The 24,481-nt window shown below is 35.4% G+C and overlaps 1 protein-coding gene across 1 annotated transcript; it reads right to left on the bottom strand.

Moving 5' to 3' along the window:
• Window positions 1-252: 252 nt before the first annotated feature.
• Window positions 253-21,920, bottom strand: Arp8 (Actin-related protein 8). Its single transcript, XM_089241002.1, has 13 exons — window positions 21,832-21,920; window positions 18,472-18,642; window positions 16,080-16,190; window positions 14,218-14,322; window positions 12,980-13,153; window positions 12,657-12,767; window positions 10,133-10,248; window positions 7,412-7,562; window positions 5,660-5,734; window positions 3,377-3,523; window positions 1,838-2,045; window positions 1,236-1,393; window positions 253-542 (listed from the first exon to the last, which is right to left on the bottom strand). The coding sequence occupies exons 1-13, from the start codon at window positions 21,883-21,885 to the stop codon at window positions 399-401; spliced, it is 1,725 nt and encodes a 574-aa protein (XP_089097128.1). The 5' UTR covers window positions 21,886-21,920; the 3' UTR covers window positions 253-398.
• Between the last annotated feature and the right edge of the window lie 2,561 nt (window positions 21,921-24,481).

Here is a 24,481-nt window from a genome sequence, read left to right as displayed (position 1 = left end):
AACTATATTATTTTACTTTCCACAAAGTTACTTATTTTTCACAAAATTACCTTTTTACGAAAATAGGACCCTACAAAAAAGTCTGGACAGACCCCTGGCAATTGTACTCCAACAACATCAAGATATTCAAAAATATAAGACATTTTCCTAACACGATTACAGCAAAGTTTCGTCCCCAAATTTCCATAAATGAACTACTAGGTACATATTTTCATTGAAATATTCAGAATACAGAATGAAATACAAAATACACACGTGAATAAAATTTCAAATTTAATGAGAGAATCAAGAATATGGATATCATCATACGCATATACAGAAATAATATGATACAAAATATTGTTCTGCATGGCACATCTGCTAATGGAAATGATATGAAGTTCAGTGATTGAATGTTTTCACCAAGTGAAAGGAGCTCTTTCCCGGAGAATCTTGACGCTGTACCTTTGCCATTCTTTTGGATATATCCACAATTCCTGTGCTGTATCCAAGCAGCACATGACAGATGCACCTTTCCAAATCGTTATGCGAGGGTCCATATCCTAGAAGAGAAAAATGCTTTTATATTAATGTTGTAATTTAAAAAAAAATTGACTTCACTCTCTAATCCATCAAAAAATGCTAAAGCTTCGGATTCTCTCGAAATTATGGCAGTAATGCATATTTTTAGATCAGATTTTTGAAGTAGAAAGTTGTTATATTATTAAATCATGAGCGCTTCAATGCAATTTTTTGTTTCATTACGCCCCCCTCCCCCACCTCTATTTAACAATATTTTTAAGACGATAATTTTAAGGTATTATGCTAAATAAGATGTTGTAGCAAGTTCACAAGAGCAGTACAATTATAACTTTATGTAGATCAAGAGGTATAAAACCTCATGCCTGCACAAGGGTGGGGGGGGGGGGAGTTTTATCTGAACAGGAAAGAGTGTTCTTAAAAACTTTGTGACCAATAACTGGAAGCCATCTTACATATATATCTGGCGTACAGTCAGAAAAGCTATGCATCCCCCAGATGTGAATGAAATAATCAAAGAAAAAAAAAAAAAATCTGTAGAATTTAATGCATTCCTTCTGAAATTACACCTGTTTATCTGGGTGAGCATTAGGATTGTGGACAATGCTAGTAACAAATACAAAAATAAAAAGATAGTTGGATTTGAATACATATAGAAATTGTCATTTAATACACAGCAATTTTTTTTTTAAATCTAAAAAATATTTTTGTCATACCTTTGGCCTTGTGATAATATCAATGGGTTCTCCACGGTACATAACAGGAATTTGCACAGACAACCTGTTCTGAAGCCATGTATATATCCCAGAGAATAGCATTCCACCCCCAATAACCAAGATACAAGAATACATTTTTCTTTTTAACTCATCACAATCTGGAAAATACAAAACAAAAGGTTTTTGACAATTTTTTTCTAATATATATGTAATATCTAACAAAAACTGCAAAAATTATCAAAAATTTTTAAAATCTTGGCATTCAACAGCCTCAAATGTGAGGAAAAACATTTTTCCTTCCTGAATAATTTTCCATTACCTGTGTGTCATTTAAGGGAAGAAAGAGGTTGTGGGTTTTGTTTTTGTACAAAACAATACTGATTCTTCTGTTCTCATCCACACATTGTCTGTCATCTTTAGAAAAATTTTATTTTTGTGAATTTATAAAATATTTATTTTCATTCCAACTGCCCAGGAAAAAAAAATTCACAGATAATACTTACAACTAACACTACAAAATTCAGATATTATAACTTAAAATCTGTGGATTTATATAATCAGGAAATTATCATATTTGCATAACAGAAAAGTGAAAATATTACCACAGCGCTCTATGCTCTGGAGAATAGCATGATCTACTCCCAGCAACTGGTCGCACAGCACATCTTGTTCAGTTTCTTTGATGCTGATGTTTTGTGGAGGATCTGCAGAGTCCATCTCATCCTCTAGCATACTTGTATTCAAGGGATTATCTTCTCCAACTGCTTGACCCTCAGCTGGTCCTTCAGATATGTCTTTCACACCTCGTTTCTGTAATCAAAACAACAAATCAAGAGAAAAACTGGATTTAGACTTAAAAATTATTAAAATAAATTCAAATTTATTTAATTTTATTTTCCCTTCTGATCCTTTAGAGCAGATGTGGCCCACCCACAGCATGACATCGTATCAGGAGTGGCAAGTAAATGGTTTTTAAAAATTAAAGAAATTCTATTCCATTTTTCAATCAAAGAAATTCTCTCAAACTTTTAGCCAATCCTTCTTAGGTCGGGATTACACTACAAAAGTTTGATGAAAGATCTTTTGAAAAACAACCAATAAGCCTACTGGCTACATTGGCTCGAATGTAAATGATATGCTTATTGGTTGTATTTTTCAAGTTTTACAAAAGGATTTTATCCAGCTTTTATAGTGTAATCCCAGCATTATGAATGAAGATCTTGTAGGCTGCAAAACCTATATTTAGTATGGTAGGAATTCTTAAAACAATAATTACGTGATGGCTTTGTATTCAATGTGTTTTTTATGTTTGGTTTTTCACCTTTGGGATTCTTGTGTACGTGATTCAGGCTCGTCCGCATGGGGAACATGATTGTCCCCCCATACAATACAATTACATTATAGATTGAATGCTTGAAAAGGGGGAAATGGGGTACTAAGTCATCTTAAAATGTTTGTTGGTGGGGGACGGGGGGTAAAAACACCAAGTCTCCAGGTTGTTGTATCTATGCCCAACATGGTGTAGGTAAGACAAATTGACAAATTTCTACTGACATACAGTACATACTAACACAATATTGAATTGAGATAATCAAATTCATAACTCAAAAATAAAAACAATTTAGAGCTAAAAAAAAAAGTAACAAACTGAACATTTTTATGAAAATAAGAGGACACAGCCGAACAATATTTTCCTGGAATGGAGAGAATGGTTGTGTCCCATAAAATTTGTGTCTTGGGACGTATGGTCTGCATGTTAAAATCTGTAAAATGGCATGCACATTGAAAATATTCTCGATTGTGGTATGACTGGGGAGAAGATTGGCCACCCCCGCTTTAGAGTGGGGATTCCAAAAGTTCAACTCAATGAATTGGGGGTGGGAGGTCACACGAGATTCTCAAAAATGCAAACATCCAAATAAAACCAATGTTCCCAATTTGGAAAATTGTCTATTATAAAGTTAAAATGAACATATTAAATACAAGTAAGATATAAATTCACAGATTTTGTGCACTTATCACAGCATTGTTTTTCCATTAAATACTGGGTATCAGTCAACTCATTACTAAATTAAAACTGGTATTAAAGAAAAAACTGCAAATTACTTGGATAAACATAAAATTGGCAAAAAACAAATTACTTGAGTCTGTATCAAATACATCTCATCATGCGGATCTTCAGCGTCACCATTAGATCGATGCAACGTTCTAACTCTTTTTGCTCCTGTCATTCCAAAGAGTTCAGGATGAAACAACGCAAGTGGAGCCACAAGACATTCATCACCAACCTTGAGGGTAAATAAAAACTTCTTTCAAAAACTTGATATGAAGTTTTTCTTTGAATGATTGTAAAACAATGAATGAATGTAAAAATGAATGATTGCAAAACAATCATTCAACTCGATATAGATCATAATTGATCATAGATAATTTTGTCGCACCATGGTCATTTTCTGCACATGAGGGCTAATTAGACCGGGACCGACAATTTATTGCTGATTCCGAATGGCAGGCTTGTTTTTTATACTCATCGAGGGGTTGGGCTCCCTGTGGTAGAAATTTTTTGCTGTGGTCAAGTCTCAGTTTTTGTTGTACCCCCGTGTCAGGAAAGTTTTCTGACAAGGACGAACTGGGTATCAAACTTGCGACACCTCTAAACATCCTTTGGTACTTTAGGAGAGTATTTTATCGACCTGGGCTACCGCGCCCTAGATCATAATTGAAATTACACATTATGTGTTGAGGGTAACACATGAAAATCGTCTAAAATGAAATGTTTGAATCACAAAATAAATAAATACAACAGAGCCCATGGAATAGAAACATTTGTCTGCTAATGTGAGAAGTGTCAATTAATAAATACACACTGAAGCTCTTTATACAGGATTAAAAAGGAGTGTCTGTTATGGAAGGTTCCATTGTATTACTGAGGTAAGAAAATGTAAAAATAACAAAGCACTACAATGAGCATGCTTGAAAACTATTCACATAGCTGCCAACTTTGGAGAATGAGAATTCGGGAGATTTTCGCGATCATCCAAATTTCACACGAAAGTAAATATGAGATTTTCAAAAATAAAATAAAATAAATAAAAATACAGGGATTTTTCATTGATAAAAGGAAAATTGTAGGGATTTTTTCCCATTGTAGAAACATGACCATGCAAACCATTGCCGCGCCGTCATCAATCGTGGTCAACCAAAGTAGGTTAAATAATTACCTGTCATTATTACAACTCTCAAATCCAATCTTGTGAACAGAAGGGGAAAAAAACATGACATCCAGCCCGGAACAGGACGTATACAGACTCAATGGGTAATATAGTCAAAGCAGATACAATTCACCTCGCTAATTTTGGAAGTGAAAAGTCTGCATTAACGCTAGCGGGTCAAATTTTGTCAATCCCCTCCCCCAAAAATGAAATATTTTTGATTTGACGGAATTACGACAATTTACATTACGCTTGTGATATAATTTGAGGCATAAAAAAATCAACTTCAGAGTAAATTCCTTACGGCTGTATTAACTAATACAGTTTAAACTACAATCATAGGTGAAAGAATTGAAGATCGAAACAAATTGGTTAAATTGAGGATTTTAACCAATCTGTGTCAATCACTAATCCTTTAACCTGTGATTGTAGTTTAAACTCCATCTGTGAATATGTTCATTAGGAATATTCCCTCCCCCCCCCCCCTCAGAAGTAGGGACTTTTACAATCACGGTTGAAATTTGAGGTATAAGAATTTTTCGGGAGTCTGAGAGACTGAATAGAAATTCGGGAGCCTCCTGGAAAATCAAGACGACTTGGCAGCTATGTATTCAACAAAAAACTAAATTGAATATACAACTAGCGTTTATCTATCTTAAATTAATAATGACATGAATGTCGCTCTCCACTTGTTAATACAAGATATACAGAAAACTGGATGTTGTGAAGATATTATAATAAATATCTTCACAACATCCAGTTTTCTGTATATCTTGTAGTAAATTAATAAATCATGTTTTCAACTTAACACAGATGAACTTAGAACTTAAAGATTTTACAACTGGAAAATCATAATTTTGAATCAAATTACAAATTTTAAAAAACAAATCTCTCGCATTAGGAAAAGATGTTTCTGAATTAACAAATAAGAATATAATTTTAGATTAATACCATAAGAATAACCACAGATCAAATTACTTAAACATATTAAAATTCAATAATATTATTCAATGCAAATCATTTAGAAGATTTCATTGAATTAATTTTCCTATCTTAATAAGTTACATTTTAATTGATAGGATTTGTTGCCATAATCATAATGATTGATCAGAAATTAAATATAAGAGTATAAAAAATGTTAATAATTCGCAGCAGTAAAAGAATACAATCTGTACATGGGCAAATTAATCGATGCAAAAAGATTTGTCTCACCTTGATATTGTACTGGAAAACTGGAACACCAGGTTTTTTAACAGTGAAACTCCGCTCTTGGGCACCACAAACATCCTAAAGAGAGGAGATATCACAAATATAAAGTACTGAAAATGGTTGATTTAATATTTCAAATATTGTACTGCACACTAGTGCTGGGCAATGCATCAATTTATAATAAATAACCGATGCAAGGCCCCTTATCGATATCCTGTTTTTGAACATGCAATGTATTGTTAATTTGGATGTTGAATATTGTGACGTCAATTTAACGAGTGCGCCCACGTGATATGCAATATCAGTGGAATTCGATGTAACAACATCAGAGCACATGACATAGCAGGTGTGCTTGAATGATATTTAATGTCGGTGGAATCCATACAAACACACCTACCATGTCAATTTCGAGAGAATTTACAATTTTTTTATGTTACATAGACTATTCACAAAGTGAATTTTCTCAAGTGGGTGCCACAAATATTTCTTGTTTACAAGGCATATTTTTCTAATACAAAAAAAAAAAAAAAAATATTTGATTTTTGAAATTTTTTTTTTTTCCTCAACTAATATTATATGACAATGTTACATCAATGGAAAGAGATACCTCAGGGCTGGAACTACAGGGTGGGGGGGGGGGCAGAAAGGGGCAATTGCCCCAGGCAAAAAAATTTAGGTGGAAACAAAAAATCCATAGTAAAATTATAGAAATTTAAATTGGTGGGGGGGGGGGGGAATTGTCCCAGGCACCAAAAATCATAAAATGTCTTAATTGGCTGTGCATTGAAATAGAGGAAAAGAGTTGACTTTGGAAGACTCTCGAAAAAAAGAATGATATATTGTGGGGGGAGAGAGAGAAATATCTGTGGTTGCTAGTGCATTGTTTTAACCCAAAATAATTTTTGTAACCAAGTCATTTCCATCATTTTGCTTTGGCTCGAGTCAATCTTATAGGATACTGAAATAGTACTACGAGAAAAAAATTCAATTTAGAAATGAAAATAATTTTTTGTCTCCCCCATAAGGCTATGATTATGTTGTCTTCGGGGGGATACCCCCATTCTATTTTTTCCAAGTTTTTGAGTACATGTCGATATATCATATTGTGATGTACGGTTAACAATGTAAAATTTTCAATATTATCCAGTCTTACTGCACACATAATTTATGCATACCACTTCAAATAAAGGACATTAAAACAAAGTCAATCCTTATTTTAGAATCAAAATAATTAACTTCAGAAAGTGGAAAATTAACTTGATTAGCATATTCCCTACTGGTGGTCATGATATTCATATTTGCATCTGAGCATTATATCACAAAACAAATATGTGACATGATTTTTTAAGTATACAATAACTGTCTGCACTAAACTGGTAAAAAGACATGTCACATTTGAAAAATACATCCGGACTGTGGTTGTCGGCTTTCCTACAAGACTGATAGCAAACACACACACATTACAGGTTATTTAATTATTAATTGTAGGAACAATAAGATTTCTATGATATGGACGTCCACCAATCCAGCAGGCTTCTTTCAAGTGTAGAATGGGGAAACATGTCACTGCATGTCTGTGTGCAAAAGGTCATGCCATTGTCAGGCTTTTTTCAATCACCTTCCAGTAATCACAGATTTAGGTAATCCGGTGAAGTTTATACACCAGCACTATTCATACTGAAGTGATTTCACTCTCTTCATGAAACTATGGTATAAATGTGTTTGATATTGTATTCTGTTCTTTATAATACTCACAAGATTAACATGGCAAAGTGTTTCTTTCAACTCATGCAGCATCAAAGCATCAAGAGCAGAATTTTCCGGAAAATGATAAGGGAAATGGCATTTGAGCTGGAGCCAGTAAAACAGCTGACTTATATCGCTTCCTCCATATTCCATACATAACCTGGGAAAACAAATACATGAACATTAGCATCAAACAACAGATCACACAACACAAATAATTTGAGATGACATGTTTATACATTTGAACTGTACCAAGGCATAAGCAAACTAGGCTTATAAAAAACCTTCTGTTATAAAGAACAAAATTTTTGGTCAGATCCCATAGGATGTTCTCGCATTACATCAGATATGGGGAATCAAATTACAGGAGATAAAATTCTAGGTCTCTTGACGTTCCTTACAAAGGGTGTCAACTTTATATAGACTACATAATATGCAACATAATTGTGTATTGAACCTATATATAGATTTTACAGAGGCTACTTGACTGCAGAGAAGTATAGGAACAAGATCTTGCAGCCCCATGATCACTTTCCTAGGGGGTTGTTTCCACTTGGCCCTTGGTTCATTTTTATGGATGTCAATGCTCATCTACATAGAATTCACACAGTTGACAATTATCTTTAAAGCAACCATATAAACATTGAAATTATTCGTAGTTCGACCCTGAACAGATCATATTACACCTCTTGGGTCTAATATGGATATATACATATGGATATATGCATCCCCCTCCCATTGTGTTTTTCTCTTATTCATGTTTTATCTCCCCCTCCCCATTTTGTATGTTTTATGTCAATAAATTCTAATTCCTGGATAGACTGGCTAGCCAGACCTCAAAACCTAAATCCAATTGAGCATGTCTGGGAAGCTATTGAGCGGTCAATTCCAGCTCCAAGAACCATGCAGGCACTGAAAAGAGGGTTGCTGCAGGATTGAGAATGACCACCACAAATATTTATCAATTGCCTCATTTCCAGTGTGCTTATTTATAAGAGAGGACCATACCCAATACTGGAATTTATGGTTGATTTTGCAACATGGATTTTGACATACCTATGTCGATGTGGGTCTTGCTCATAATAAATTGCAAGAATGTATTTTTCAATAGTACAATTTTCTTCTCATATATAAATGTGATCCATATCAGATTTCACTGAAATGTATCCATTAGTTTTTCAGAAATTTGATAAAATATGAAAATTTTTTAAAATTTTGAATACCATTGGCAAATGAAAAATAATGAAAATACAGAAGAGTCTAGCTAATAAAAGGTGAACAGGGCCGAAGCTACTTCTGAAAAACTGAAAAATCAAACAATATTAAAAAAAAACCAATCAAAATTGACTTTCAAGAGGAGGGGAGGGGGGTTATACCTATGTATTAGTCTTTGCTTCTTACATATCATGTTCTTAATCCAACGACATAGTTCTTTATAATTAGGGATGCCAAGACCAATGGCCCTTCATAAGGGAGGATCTCATATTTCTGGTACCCGATATGAATATTATTTTTTATACTATAAATTTAATGTAGAAAAGCTTGTGAAAAATTCTGGTATGGGGGTTCAGCAAACATCACCCTCCTAGGGATCAAAGGCTCCTTAAAACTGAAATTACTCACATTCATTGGAAAAATCAAACAAAATAAAATGAAGCAGTCTTGATGAAAAATGGAAACTAAGTAGTTTGAGAAAGACAAATTGTTAAAAATTCCAGCACCTCGGATTATCTGGAACCTAACTCTCAAGATTCATATTATTGAGACTATACTTTAAATCCAAATGTAGGATTGAACTGGTAAAAGGTCAATTCTATAGGAAGCAACAATATTTTTCTATTATTTTGAGACTTTGCAGGTTTAAATAATTGTTTTACGAGACCAGTCACTTAGACAACACTCCGCTGTACAGAATAATTATAACTGAGTACTATTATAATGTATTACCATAAGTTCTTACATATAAATCTGTAGATATTATACATTGAAAAAAAAAAAAAATTCTGCATTTCTTGATGCATATAATCAGTAGTTTTTTTTTTTTTTAATGAAAAGATGACAAATGAAATTCATATTCTTAAAATGTTATAAAAATATACATTTAAAAAAAAAAAAGTGCAGATGGCATATAGTCCATTACATTCATAGTTAGAAAAATTTATGGCGGCACTACACAGAAACTTCACGTTAGATTCATAACTTATATGCACATTCCAACATGTACCAATACAGCATACAGGGGTGCACAGAAGAATCACCATTTTTTTCACAAAAAGGTGAGAAAAGCCCTTTTTATATATGGTGAATAAAATTTACATATGAAAATTATGGGATGCCATTTTCTTCCACATACCAAGTAGTGAAATATTCATGTGCTTATTTTATGCAGAAAATTACAGTATAATATATTGCACAACTCTTTCAAGAACAAAAGGAATGGAGGTATGGAATAGACCAGGATTGTGCTTGGTTTAGAACATAGTTTCCCAAATTTTTTGTTGCACTGCCCCCCTTCTTTAGAGAAATTTTTTCTCACATTGCCTCCCCCACCCCAACTGAAGCGACCCCCATAGGCTCTTATGTTATACCCGAAGCTCGCCAACCCCCCCCCCCCCCCGGACCTTTCCATTGCCCAACGGGGGCGATATTGACAACTTTGGGAAACACTGGTTTAGAAGAACACGTTGACTCGAACAAAAATATTTAGTCATGCATTTAAACACCTCTCACCTAGTGTTTCTATGTGATATGCCATCCTCTACACAAGAAACTGAAGTTTTTTGATCACCAACATCAACCACACAAGCATAGCTGAGCCCAGCTCCAAATGTTGCACACACTGACTCCTATATGAAAAAAAAAAAAATCTTTGGTCATACATAAAAAAACGAATGTGATAAAACTATTCCTTAAGAACATTTTACATGGCATAGCTCAACTGCACTATATCAAACATTCATAATCAACAATTTAAGGGCTTATATAGCAAGAAGGGTTAGTTCCATTTTTCTTCCATTGACCAAGGAGGAGTCAGCCCTCTTTTTTATGTCCCTTTCTTGATACGATGCTAGCTATGATGGTTAGCTCTATCTACCGAGAAACAGAGGAACTAATCACTGGAGTTACCTTCATCTAGAAACCATAAAAGAAGGAAATATATACCATATTCCCCAGCATGCCGGGAAACAGAGAGAGACCAGCGGAGAAATTTGAATCACAAATCCCAGGAAATTCTTAAATATCTGGACTTCAATAAATGAACCGAATTGGTTGATTTGAATAGTCTTTTCTCTGCATTTCATACCCTTTCTGTTTCACGGATTGCTTTTAGGTAGTTTTAGCTTTATTTTTGATTTTGCTACCGGAAATCTTAATTTGTTAAAAATATTGGATACTGAGGATGCTCTTCGTGTCAATTACAGTGAAATCTCAAAAATCTTGATATAACGATACCCCATGGATCAAGAAAAAACATCATTGTCGGGATTATCATTATATTAATAGGAGGTAGTTTGATATTGGACCATTGGAATTTCCAAACAAGAATCGAAAAAATATTATTGCAGAGAGGGATTTATTATTACTATATTAAGTATCATTGTAGTGAGGTTTCATCGTACACAAATTAAATAGAAATATGAGTAAACTGCGGAGTATTTTTGTAATTTGATCACGTGTGGAGTGGAATGAGCAAAGCAAAAAAATTAAAGAATCGCATTGCAAAGTATAATTTAATTCGAAATCAACATCATGTTTTTTCAATCTTTGAACATGCCGAAAAATGTGCAGAATATTTGTATTTCCTATTAGGTTGACATTAATTAAATTAGAGCAATGAATAAATGTTCAATTTTTATTATCATTATCAAATTCCTGTATAAAACATATTTACTTCAATGAAAAACTTTTCTTTCATTCTTATTCACTTATCTACTCAGTTCTTAATATGAATTGTTATCAATCTTTTGAATGTATTCACTGATTCTCATTCAACCTCATTTTTCCCTGCAGGCTGAGAATTGACAAGACACAAGCGCTCAGAAAGCTGGTGCTCTCTGATCTCCAGGTCATGCCTGCTAATGCAGGAGAAAACAGTATTTTTTAAACAAGAAAATGGACTCAAAAGTGCCAAAAATGGAGCCAACCCCTTTTCTTACTGTGAGCAAGTCAATTGAAATTGTGCTCTGCAGCAGCCAGGGTCATACACAAGAACAGATCAGTGAAATGGTTTAATTTTTCAATTGAGAATAAATAAACAAAATCAAACATGAAATGCATATTCACAATTATTATGGTATGGGCCAAATATAAACTCCTTGAAAGATTTCTTTTTTGTTTAAAACTCATTCAAAACATTTTAAGGAAAGAATGGAGTGTTGAGGTCTAGAAATAGCCAAAAATTTAGACAAGGTACAGACAAAAGCTCAGCCAAAGAAAAGAAAAAACTACCTATTTATATTCTAGGCAAAAGTGTTTATAATTAAATTTTTGTTTTCAATTTCTGAAAAAAATATACAAAAAAAAAAAACAGTCTACCCCACTTAATTGGATAATAAGGATAATTAAGGACCCAGTTAAATGGTAAATGGATAAAAATCCTCCGGCACCAAAATTTCTTCCATTGAGACAATGGTAAAGTTCCCCGCTTGATATGATAATTTAACACTATTTTTCCCTACTTAATTGAATATTACATTTCACATGTCAACAGTTAATACACATCAACCACTATACACATAATATTTTTATTGAATGAGACATTTAGAATTAATTGGAAAATATATTACTAGGTTAAGATAAATACATTTAAGAGTAGGTACTGCCTCCAAGCACTCAAATTTTCTTTAATATGTACATTTAATTATTTTATTTTTGTTCTCTGTTGAGCCAGTAGAGGGAGCTAACTTTAACAATGGAAAGCAAAAATCTTAGAAATTGTGACCATTGTAATTAAATAAAAATTTTCATTTCATTTTTTAATTTTTGATGTCTGACATTTAAGAAGCTTTATCACATTGATCCTTCATCAGTTTTCAATATACAAACTATACTAACGTGGTAAAACGGCAATTGAATTGTTCCTCGCATAACTGGATATTGTGCGCTGGAATTTTTGATATTGTATTAAGTGGGGGCCAACTATATATATAAATTGCGGAATACATAATATTAGTCAAAATATAAGGTAGTTTTATTGCACATGATATTTTATAAGATCAAATCAATAAATACAAAATGAAGACATGAAACCTACTAAATGGACGAAGCAACATGAAAAACCTAATCTTTTCAATAACAGGTTGACCAACTCCTTGACATGCTGACGATTGTAGACATCGGGTATGACTAGCACAGCTCTATAAAACTGAAAATAAATTCATACTTATGCTTAAATTATACTACACTAATTATAAGACAACTCATTTCTATTGATTGTAATCAAAATCCAACTAAATACATTCTGAATGTTTAGTTTAGTTTATAAATTTAAAAGTACAGTTATGATAAATGAGTGGTTACTGTATAACAAAATTTGAAAACTAAATTATTTGGACAAGTTAATTATCAGTGTCATACCTGTAATTCCTTTAGTGGTATGTCAAGATATTGCTGTATAGCACAACCCCAAATGGTCTCTAAATCATTCAATACTGATGTTAAAGATCCACCAATTCCAGGATGCAAATTAAACTGTCCCCGCCTTATAGGCCAATGTATGTTGAAGTTTTTGTTTGGATTCATGTACAGAACCTGTAAAGTGATACATGGATGAGAGTAAACATGAACTTGTATTAAATAGATCAATGAAATGAGACTGGTTACAGTTAATTCCATTTCAAATGATTTGAGAGGTATATGTGAAAAAGCAGTCAGGTATATGAAATATATTATGCTCCTGAAACAGAATGTTCCGCAACAAGCTCTCAGTTGGCCGGGTGAAAATTCCCATTACAGTGTTTTTTACACAGAAGATTTCTTTCCTTAAAATTTCTAGAGACTGTCTGGCGACATACGTCACAGTTTCAGCATATTCTACTTTGGAAAATTATGCCAATAACTGAAGATGAACCTCTATTCAAGTGCTCTACACTGACTTCTGAAAGGACACAAACTCTTCCTGGGAAGAAAAACCCTTTTTTAACAAATGCTCAGATAGCTATTATCAAATGATTCATTTTTTCACTGTCACTGCCACTACTTTGGAAAAAAAAAGTTGTATAAGTCGTCCAGTACACTTCAATACTGTGACAGAAACTACACACAAAGACAAGAAAAAGAAATGCAAAAACGTTTGGTTAACATCAGAAAAACAGATTTAGACTGGCCAGTGAATGAATCTGAGATTTAGGAGGTTCATTTGCTATCATTAAAATTGCTGAACAATTGGAAGCTGAGACTCGTGTGATAACCGAGGATCGGTTGAGTTTTTCAAAACAAGAGTAATACAAATGCAAGGCCACAACAGGCAAAATGCTCAATGAGGTGGCTGAGAAAAAGATGCAGATAACAAATATGGATGCCATATGTTTCTAAAAAATACAGCAATTAAATTAAAAATGAAACCACACAAACATATTCATAAGTATACATATTCATTTTTGAAGACAGATAGCCACTATATCAGGGCAAGAACAGCCAAAGCCAGACACTGGGAAGTATATGGGGCACAGTTTTTTTTTTTTTTTTCTCCCAGGTATAACAAACAATTCAAAGAAATATCAATTGACCATCTTATAGAAAGCTTTGCTGTACTTCACAATAATATTATTGGAAATATACTACACGATATTGAAAAAAAATTAATATCTACAAACCTCTTCACCAATTATCACATTCTGTGCATCTGCTAATCTCGACCAGCTCATATCACTCACTGGTTTCAAAATTTTAGGTTTAACAGTCATGTTGTGTTCTCTGACCTGAAGGTAAATGTAATTACATATTAAATCTCAATGAAAATTAAAATAATGAGAGGTTTGAGCATTGATTCTCGCTCGAGTATAAAAATAAAAACACACAGTAAATCAAATCTCAGTCCATCATCCAAATATAAAAAACGGTAACTAGCAAAAATCCATTCCCCTCCACTGTCACACCAATTTTAGATAAAATCCACAATTTCAAAAGTGTACTACAGTTGGACTTCTGTGAGTGGATAATAGAATAAACCTGTGATGCGGATAACATTTTTCATTCTTCTTTTTTCTGAACATGTGGGAAGAAAATTGGAAACAGGAGTGCATTGGCATGTTGCGATACGTGGAAAACATTTTTGAAGAGACTTTAAGTACAGTGGAGATTTGGGTTATCAAGCATAATTCGTTCAGTGAACATGCTTGTTATCAGAATCAGACCTCCCCATAGGGAACAATGGATACTCCGATGAGATTCATTACAAAATTATTCATACACATAAAAAAACAGTGACGAAAATGTCATCCAATCAATAATTACTTGCTGTTATCTGCTGGCTCACTGCAATCACAATCTTCTTCTTTTCATTTGACTTTATATAGAACAATGACACTTTTGTTTTCGAATTTTTTTTAAAGAATTTTGCGGAAATGGAGAATTTTGTATTGTCCTTGGACAGATTCATTGCTAGCACACTGCCACAGCTTTATTTGGGTGATTCTTTTCTACAAAACTTGTAACAGCTTCCCAAATTCAACACATCTCTCTTAATCTCATTTGAAATAAAGAATATTATTCTTTCTCTGGTGAGATCCCATTCACCAGCTGTTGCTGTGGAGATCCACCAGTTCATGTGTGGTCAACTCTTATGTTTTTCCACTAGTTCTTGAATGTTGTTCCCACATTCGCCTCCAGTCCATGGTCTTTCTTAAGTACACACAATCTCTCTAACAACTGGTGGCTATTGTTCATGAGCATAACCCTAAAAATCCTGTTCCATAATGCAATCAGCCCAGATTTTCTAAATCAGGATTGATAGTTGATCTCTTGGTGATATCCAGTCCAGGCTTTATTGATGATCTTGAGGCAGTAAACAATGTGGAAAACGGTTTTCCAAAACTCTAGGAGGGTTCTTTTCATTAGGCAAGCTGACTGCACACTGCATGGGAGAAGATTATCTACAGTACGTGTTGGCAAAACCGAAGAGCCATCGGTTCAGTTGTGATCAAGTGTAATTGAGTAAGCATACTGCAAATCATCGCTCATTAATCAAGTCAAAATTTGTTCAAAGTTTCTGCTCGTTATGTGAATAGCTCATTAACACAAGTTCCCTTGTATATTAGTTCATATCTGAAAAGTTTCAAAATGGAGTGCGTAGAAAACATGCTTAAATTAAGCAACTGTACTGTATTTTGACTGGCCAAATCGATAAACGCATCTACGTAACCCACCAAGGGATGATATGCTTCTGGTCACAAAGCCTTATCTTTTTCTTTAGACAATTATCTACTTGACTTGAATTTTTTGGTATTGCACATGAATAAAATTGCTGGATAAGCATATGGTTTTAGAATTCAAAATTAATTAGTGTTCATTTGCAAACCTCCGCTGTATACAGTAAATGTTAAAATTGCTCAAATCAAAATTTCATAAATAGAATATCAAACAGAATCATTAAGTTTTCTTCTCTCAGTTTAAATCAAAAACATTATTTAAAGGGGGAAAGAAAGAAGTAATGTGGCATTTATAGATTGTAACTTACGCCATGCACTGGTACAGAATAGCGTAGCTTTCCAGTACTAGTAAGACAAGAAGCGAGAACTGTACTTATAGCGTTTTGAATTTCATCCATGGAGTTGATAACTTCTTGAGTCTGCAGAACAAGAGAAAATGAGCTGAAATATCATTCAAAAACAGAAAAAGTACACAGAAAATCACAAAGTCTTTAGAAACGGAAATAAGTACCTCTGTCTACACTGCGAGAGCTATACTTTGATTCCAGTTGAAAAAATAAAACTTTATTTTTATGAGTACTTATTTATAGCTAAGTTACTGTGTCTATAGACCAGCGTTTCTCTACCTTTCTGAACCCAAGGACCAGCAGATAATGTTCGAACAATCCTATTTTACAGCACGAGTAGAGTGACATCATGTTCTGTAAAAACCGGGCATATTGGTACAAGTACATTACATAACTTAAGTAACATTCCTGCATTTTTTGCCATGCTAACTTTTTGTCAGGGTCGTCTTAAGGGCATCGTGGGTCTCCGGGGCCAAGTGATTTTTCTGAGGCCCTACCTGGAAAATTCTCAAAAAATTCAACTACTTCTCATTTTTCTGAGGTCCCTCCTCTTGAGGCCCACGTGTTAAGACGACACTGACAATTGTGTATCATTTTTTTTAACATAGCATATAATCATAAAAAAATATTCTTCTCGCATACTCCTAATAATGTTTTATTCCATGCGTTACATTTTTTATTCTCTGAGATTTCCATTAGAAATTCCCCAGCAACATTTTTGGTGACAATTGGCAATGTCCCGCATCTTGTCATATTTAAGATCCTAATTTCCCGTATTTTTCCTGTCCCCATGAATATGGCCAACTAGTCATGATGAATTTTTCTTTCGTGAAATATGTTTTTGTTCACTGCAGCAGCCATTTATTTCCCACACCCTTTAAAAAGTGAATTTGGAAATTTGTTATAAATTTATTTTTTTTACTACAATTAGCAATATCCTTAGGATAACGATATTCATGATAGCAATTTCCTGTATATTTCTCGATTACCTTATATATATTATGGTGTAATTTTTATTTGAATCCATAAGGCAGAGTGTGGTTCTGGGGGCACTGCAAAGAGTTGGTGTATTTGTGCCCATTTCAGTTCTTTTTAACGACTCTTGTCTAGACTGATCTGGGGAGCTGCAGATAAATAAGACCAATGGCATTGTGAGTGGAAAAAGTTTGAGAACCATTGCCATAAGGATATTACTAATGTCAATAACAACAATTGGATAATTTTTCATTTTTAGAATTAAATTATCAAGTCTGCCTGTGGAACACCTCTGCTATTGTTGCAGACCATAAGTTCGAAACACTGCTATAGATGAAACATGGATATCATTTTTTGGATATCATGTTAAAGGTCTGCCTAGTCTTAGCAGACAGACTTTTTCAAATGGGATACAGCTCGCATTCATATCTCGAAATTGGAACACAGCAAAAAACCTACTTCAGCCAACTGCCAATGGGGTTTCCAGAGCTGCAACTAAGACGAGTAGCAGGATCTAGTGTCCAGTAGGGGGGATAGTGATAGGATGATGATAGGAACCGAGAGACACCCAGGCTCTGTCACACTCAGTGATATAAGCACATTGTCCCTGGGGACTCGGGTGCCTCCGGGGAAACCTAACCATTTAATAGGGTGGGAGAGGGAGGATGCAAATTTCACCTATCAATCTCTTTTTCAACATTAAGGGGGGGGGGAGGCTCCAAAATGTGTGCTTGCCCTGGCTGACCATGCATCTAGTTACAGTCCTGGGGGGTTCAAAACCTGGATCCTCAGGATGAGAGCCCAGCACGGAAATCATGAAAACACAAGAAATGCACACAGAGTACCTTTTCTTTTACTTAACCTGAGAGGATGCAAGATGCGCATCCTTTCGTGTTAGCTATCTGGGAAGTAACATGAAGATATACAATTTTATACATGGTGCATGACGTTCACATCAACAGAATTAAAGGTCCAGTTACGAAAGGGCGTGAATGCCACATCGTACGAGTTGATTGGGTAAAAATCTAAGCACAGTGTTTACACATAGAGTATTTAAATCAGTTGATTGGGCTAATAGGCCACAGAATTATTTTTACTTATAAGTGGTTCAATGTCATTTACATACAAGCTTAAGATAGCTACAAGACCAAACAGTGCTACAACGTGCCATGTAAACCACATCAAGGTAAATAAAGTAATTACTTTATATAGGCCTAAAGAAAAGATGAATAAAGGCCTAGAAAATAGTTTGTCACTGGTAACAAAAAAAAAAAAAAAAAAATTACATTCCTCAAAAAAATAAACAATTTCCAAAATAATTTTCATACAAGATTTGAATACAATCGCCGATGTGTAACAATAATGGAAAGCAACATACCATGCCTACAAAAGGTATCAGCAGATTGTCCTGATGAGCTGGAGAAGTGCCACTCAAGTTACGCCTAGCGATGGCATGGGGAACAACATGCGGAAATGCATCTGAAGCTCTACCAATGCGTAAAAACATTGATCCAGGATGAATGACAATAACGGTCGACGCTTGTATGGGCTGAAAGGATTAAAAAAAAAATCCAATATGTTCAAGAAAACACAGCCATCATTGGTACCAGAATATGGGATGCTTGAGCACCTAGAGCACAGGCATATGTATAATTTTCTCAAAGGGGGGGGGGGGAGTTAAATTTTTTCCTGCAAAATAACACTATCTCAGCTTGGGGGATGGGGGCTTTGCGTACGCCAATGACCTAGAGTGCTCAGCCATCCACACATAATTCATGGATAATCAATACACTGATTGTTATAAATTTTGGCAAAATCAATAACAGACATTCAGTGCAGTAACCAGGGCAGGAACCAGGGGGGGGGAAGGGGCGGCAGTTTTAGGTAGTTAAACACGGGTCGAAAATTATAGAATTTTACAGTTGTGGGGGGTGATTGAATCATGTTTGCCCCGGGCAGCAAAAATGCTAGTTACGGCCCTGGCTGTAGCTCAAAATTTATTTCTCTTGCTATGGCTTTTCAGACATTTCATCCACTTTTGACCGGCAAAGTGGGAACAACTACTGCCCCCTTTTTTTGGCTGTTTCCTTCCTGGTCTGTTGGCGATTTTCTTCCTGGCCAGCAATGGCTGCCATTTTTTTTCCCCCCGTCAGCTATTATTCTTCCTTCGGCCTCTGAGTTGCCATTTCCTCTTTTGCTACTGGTTATTGTCAGAAGGTGACATTACCTTTAGAGTTTGCTAGCTAATTGTAATATGCTTTAGCATAGCATTTGAATTAATCAAGTCTGTTAGCACAAGCATTTGAAGTTTTTTTTGTTCATTATACGCTGTATCACATATACCGTTTTCAGAGTGTTACATTCAGTATCTCTTTGTTGGAATATTTTATTTGGAATTTGTTCTCAAGATTACATATGGATTCTCTCAGGTTGTACACATTTGAATGATTTGGACAAAAATGGTATATGTTACAATTTGCGAAATCGGTTTTTTGACTGAATATTTCATATTTGTTCCTATGCCATTTAAAACCGTTGCAATCATGAAATATATAATTGGAACAATAGTCTATGTTGCCATCACATCTCAGTTACCTCCCCAGATGGAAAAACAGTCTATGTTACTCTCAGGTGGGAAAAAAATTTGTTTTTCAGCAATAATTTTTTAATCGTGTCTCCTGTAAAGTTTGAAAACACAATAAAAAGACATATTTGTGTCCGAACCCTCCATCTTATATATATATATATATATATGTGTGTGTGTGTGTTTCTAGTTTAATTTTTCACATACTGGACGTTATAATTTTAATCCTGCAATCATATTTGTACTGAACCCAGGGAGCTTTGTTGCCCTGACCACTATTATTTAAAAGAGAGTCTGGAGGTTTATTATTTTCAATTCCGTATCTGGTCTAGAATCTGAGGTATTGACATGAAGAATATGTTGGAGGGGGACCTTGAAAGTTACTGGTAATACTGTACGAGACTGAAACGTGTATGTGGGAAAGAGAAGGTGCATTGCATTTTTTTCAAAAATTATTGGGGGTAGGGGTTCAGCGGCACCTATGTCTAGAATGTTTTATTTTTAATCTCAATCCCTCATTTAGTCTAAAAATGTTGCTTTGTTATTGTTTACGTTTTTCATTATCAGAATTTTTTTCCCCATTTTTAACAACCATAGTGTTATAATGTTTTGGCAATGTGTTGGCGAATTTTTTTTTTTGGCAAGAAAGGAATTCATCCAACAGAATGACTCAGTTTCATTCTTGGTCACTTCTTGTCATGCTTTCAAAGTTTCTCTCATTGAAGGTAAAAAATTGACAACACATTGCTATAGGGAAGTGCGGAGCTATAGCTGTGTTCCGTGGAGCATATACCACATCATGTTGCAAAAGTTCCAAGTGCTGAGGGGGGGGGGGGGAGAAGGGGGAAACCAAAATATTAGGTGGGTGTACCAGTTTTTTTGGCATTAGCTTGAATGGTGTGGTGGTAAGATGTTGGTCCACCACCTTGAAAGTTACCGTCAGGTCCTATGTTCGATCTGGGGGGAAGAATGTAGATAAGATATTTTCTCTTGAGGCATTTACTGAGAAATGAACCAAAGAGCAACTTACAGACACAGGCGTAATTGCAGAAGCGGGAGGCCAAGCCGGGTATTGCTCGGGGGGAGGAGGTAAATTCAAGAAATACGTGGTCAAGAACATTAGAATAGAATATGAGAAAGGTGGCAAACGGTAAATAAGCATTTTGGTGTGGCTGGAGTTGGTGTGTAGTTTTTCGAGCCCTTCAGCATGTTTTTACCCTTGCCGTGTCTCTCATAAACTCTTCTGATATACAAAAGTTTTTAATAGCTGGCTGATGCAAAGATATATATATAAGAAAACAGAGAAAATTAAACTGGCTCTATGCAGGGAATCGAACGCCGTTCTCTCACTTACCAGGTGAGAGCACTAGACTACACAGGCAACGAATATCTCAATCTTTCCTTGGAGCTTGTGTGCACTGAATGGAACTGTATGTGGATGGTCAGACTTAATTCAGACCAAAACTCACAATTGCTGACACTGCTACCAGATGGCTACTGATGTCACTCTCTGCTATCCAAAGGTTTTTAACAGCTGGGCTGATGCGAAGATATAGTTATTTAGGAAAGAAGAAATTCAACTGCCTATGTCCGAGAACCCAGCACTAGGATGCTCAGCCGGATAGTGATAGGTTCAATTCCCTGCATAGGCAGTTGAATTTTCTCTTCCATAAAAATATGTTCGGATCAGCTATGTGTTAAAAACCTTCATATGTATAACGGAGTGACATCTCATATACTTCACGTTAATAATCTTTTGAATGAATGGGATGAAAGTAATGTCAATGAACGACAGTACTACATTTATTTGAATGCTTTCAATGCATTCAAAGGAAACAAAACTGCAAAAGTATTCAAATGTAGCCCAAGGCAGTATTTAAAAAGGTAATAAATTATTTTACTGTATTGATGTGGACTTGAAGTTTTAAATGGTTATACATGATTGAAATAGCACTTAGTTTTTATGAGAAAAGCGTCATGTCACCAGATAATTAATACGTTTAATGGCAGTGGTTAACGGAGGCCGGTTTTTAGTGGTTAATTAAATTTATCGCATCATGTCCAATAAGCTATATCGCATGAAAAAGTAGGTAGATAATTTTTACAGGTGTCTATCATGATGTCAAAAATTTAGACAACAAATAAATGTCTCACTTCCACGTGAACATCAGGGACGCCCGTGGCATGGAAAGCTGGTTTTTTCGCCATGTTGATAGAGTCGACGCCATTTTGAATTGCTGTTTTGATGCCAGATTCGTTTGAGATCTGTTTTTGCATTTTGCTCTTCACATCTACCGAGTTCGCCACGTGGTATATCTTCACTGTCGCTTTTTCTTCTTTCCACAATGTCTTGTGTCAAAGTCGATGTGAATGTTAAAGCCGTCCTGGGTATTTGAAAATTTTTGCGGGAGAACTCGTTTTTATTCCTCTCAGCGGCATTTCATATATACATATATACATTCATTGGCGTACGCAAGGGGGGAGGGGTGGTTCGGGGTTCTAACCTCCCCCTCAAGAATAGATTATAGTGTTATTTTGCAGGAAAAAACATAAACCCCCTCCTTGAGAAGAAAAAAAAATTAACCCCCCCCCCCTGAAAAAATTATACGTACGCCTATGTACACATTAGATCAGTCGACTCCACCTTTGACGCCGGGAGACACCGTATCTCCGTCCATAGGAGAAGGGCCGAATTTAAAAAATACACAAGAAATGGTATATATATATATATATATATATATGTACATTGACTATATATGTGCTTTGCCCTCCCCCCTCCCATAGGCGGAGCTAGACTTGGAAGTCTGGGGGGGGGTACGATGATGATGATGTCAATTCATATATACATATATACATTAGATTAGTCGACTCCACCTTTGACGCCGGGAGGGGGCAATGCCCCCCCCACCCCGGTAAAAGTAGGAATGACGGGCCTGCCAGAGCCTGTCCCCTCAGAAGGTTCGGGCCTTGAGCAAATGCAAACTTTTGCCCCCCCCCTACACATAGTCTTCTTGGAGGAAGAGGGTGTGGGGAGGGGGCGGACGTGTGAATAGGGAATCAATGAAGGCTTCAAGAATATGATTGGTCAGCAGGGGCAAGCATGCATTTTGGCATCCCCCTTCATGGGTGGACAAACGGGGGATCACGGGGTTCCCTTGTAAATGTCGGAGCCGGCTGATGTAATGAAAATGCAGATACAGGTTAATAATAATAATAAAAACAATATACACAGGAAGCAAGCTAACAGTTGGCACCACAATTTACCGTTGATCCTAGAGATAGGGACTGTCTCTAAGAGACATATTTCCAATTAGGAAAAAGTATTCAAATAATGTGTAGAAGTCAGATACGTCTTTGACATTGCATGGGGGTGTATGTATAGTTATTAAAAAAATAATAATGACAACTTATATATGTTGTGATCAAAAATCCAATTATAAAGTTGTTGCCCTATCTCTCCTGAGACCAACAAAAGAATGCAGCACATTTCCAAATGCAATATTCACTGAGATATTTCAATTAAAAAAATGGATAAAAATTGGGGACGAACAGCATAAATGAGAGGGGGGGGGGTGAAGGCATCTACTGTTAGTTTAAATTATTTTTTTCCCAACTTTTCTTTGTTTCTTTAATTTAAAATATTTTAGCGAATATTGCACTTGGAAACGTGGAATTTCTTTTGTTGGTCTCAGGCGAGACAGGACAATAACTTTCTAATTGGGTTTTTGAAGGCAGGATGTCTGTATAAAAAGTTAATTTTTTTTTGTTTTGTTTTAATTTAACCATACAACTCCTTGCAACATGAATGACGAAATTGGGTTAGTTGGGTAATTTTTCTAATTGGAAGTATGCCTCTCTATGATCAACGGTTCGCCAGTAAAGAAACAATTAAGTCAGCAAGAGGAAATATGTAACCACCCTGCATATAAGCATTATTATTATTATTATTAATTATTAATTTATTAATTTTATGGAACACGTCGGCAGTATCATTTAGACCAACCTTTGAAAACTCGGGGATCGGTGATAGGCGAAGATAGACTGGGAAGTCTGGGGGGGGGGGGAAAGTCATTATTACTGGAGGGGTACGATCATGATGATGATTCATACGATGATGATGAGTCAATTCATATAAACGCATATAGCTGGGAGGGGGGAGGGGGCAATGCCACCCATGAGTCTGGTAAATTTAATTTTCCAAGTGGAAGGCAGTGCCGTCTTAACGCATGAGTTATGCCTCAAGAGAAGAGGGGCCTCAGAAAAACGAGAAGTAGTTGAATTTTTCGAGAATTTTCCAGGTAGAGCCTCAGAAAAATCATTTGGCCGGGAGGCCCATGACGCTTATTAAGGCGACCCTGTCGGAAGGCAGGGCCATACACACGACTAATGAGGAGTAAATGGGAAAAACTTGACCGGCGAAATCACTAGCGGTCAGGTATGAATGGTGTCGGTGCCCGGTACTGTCGCGTCCCGGCGGTTGAGAAACACTGATTTAGACAATTTATAACGAACACACTTAGGTGTAGATAATTAATGACATTAATTTATTATAAACATTCAGTAATAAATAAGTGAAGATTAATTATTAACCGATTCATGAAAACGCGTGGTGGTATACCAAAATGTTCTTTCACCGATTGGTTGCGGTAAAGCCCCCAAATAAAACGACGTTCATAAGCATTTTTCCGTACTTCTCCCAGTCCGCTTCAGTAAATTCTAATTTTACCGCTCTTTGGGCATTTACCATAACGCATACATATTATTATCTGAAGATATGAAGGATAAAGTATAGTGGCCCACTCTT

This window comes from Pholcus phalangioides, unplaced genomic scaffold, assembly GCF_987345545.1.
Source record: "Pholcus phalangioides strain wild (caught in Gottingen) unplaced genomic scaffold, Ppha-v1.0 ptg000013l_1, whole genome shotgun sequence".
Taxonomy (NCBI): Eukaryota; Metazoa; Arthropoda; class Arachnida; order Araneae; family Pholcidae; genus Pholcus; species Pholcus phalangioides.
This window is presented reverse-complemented; position numbering and strand designations above follow the sequence as displayed.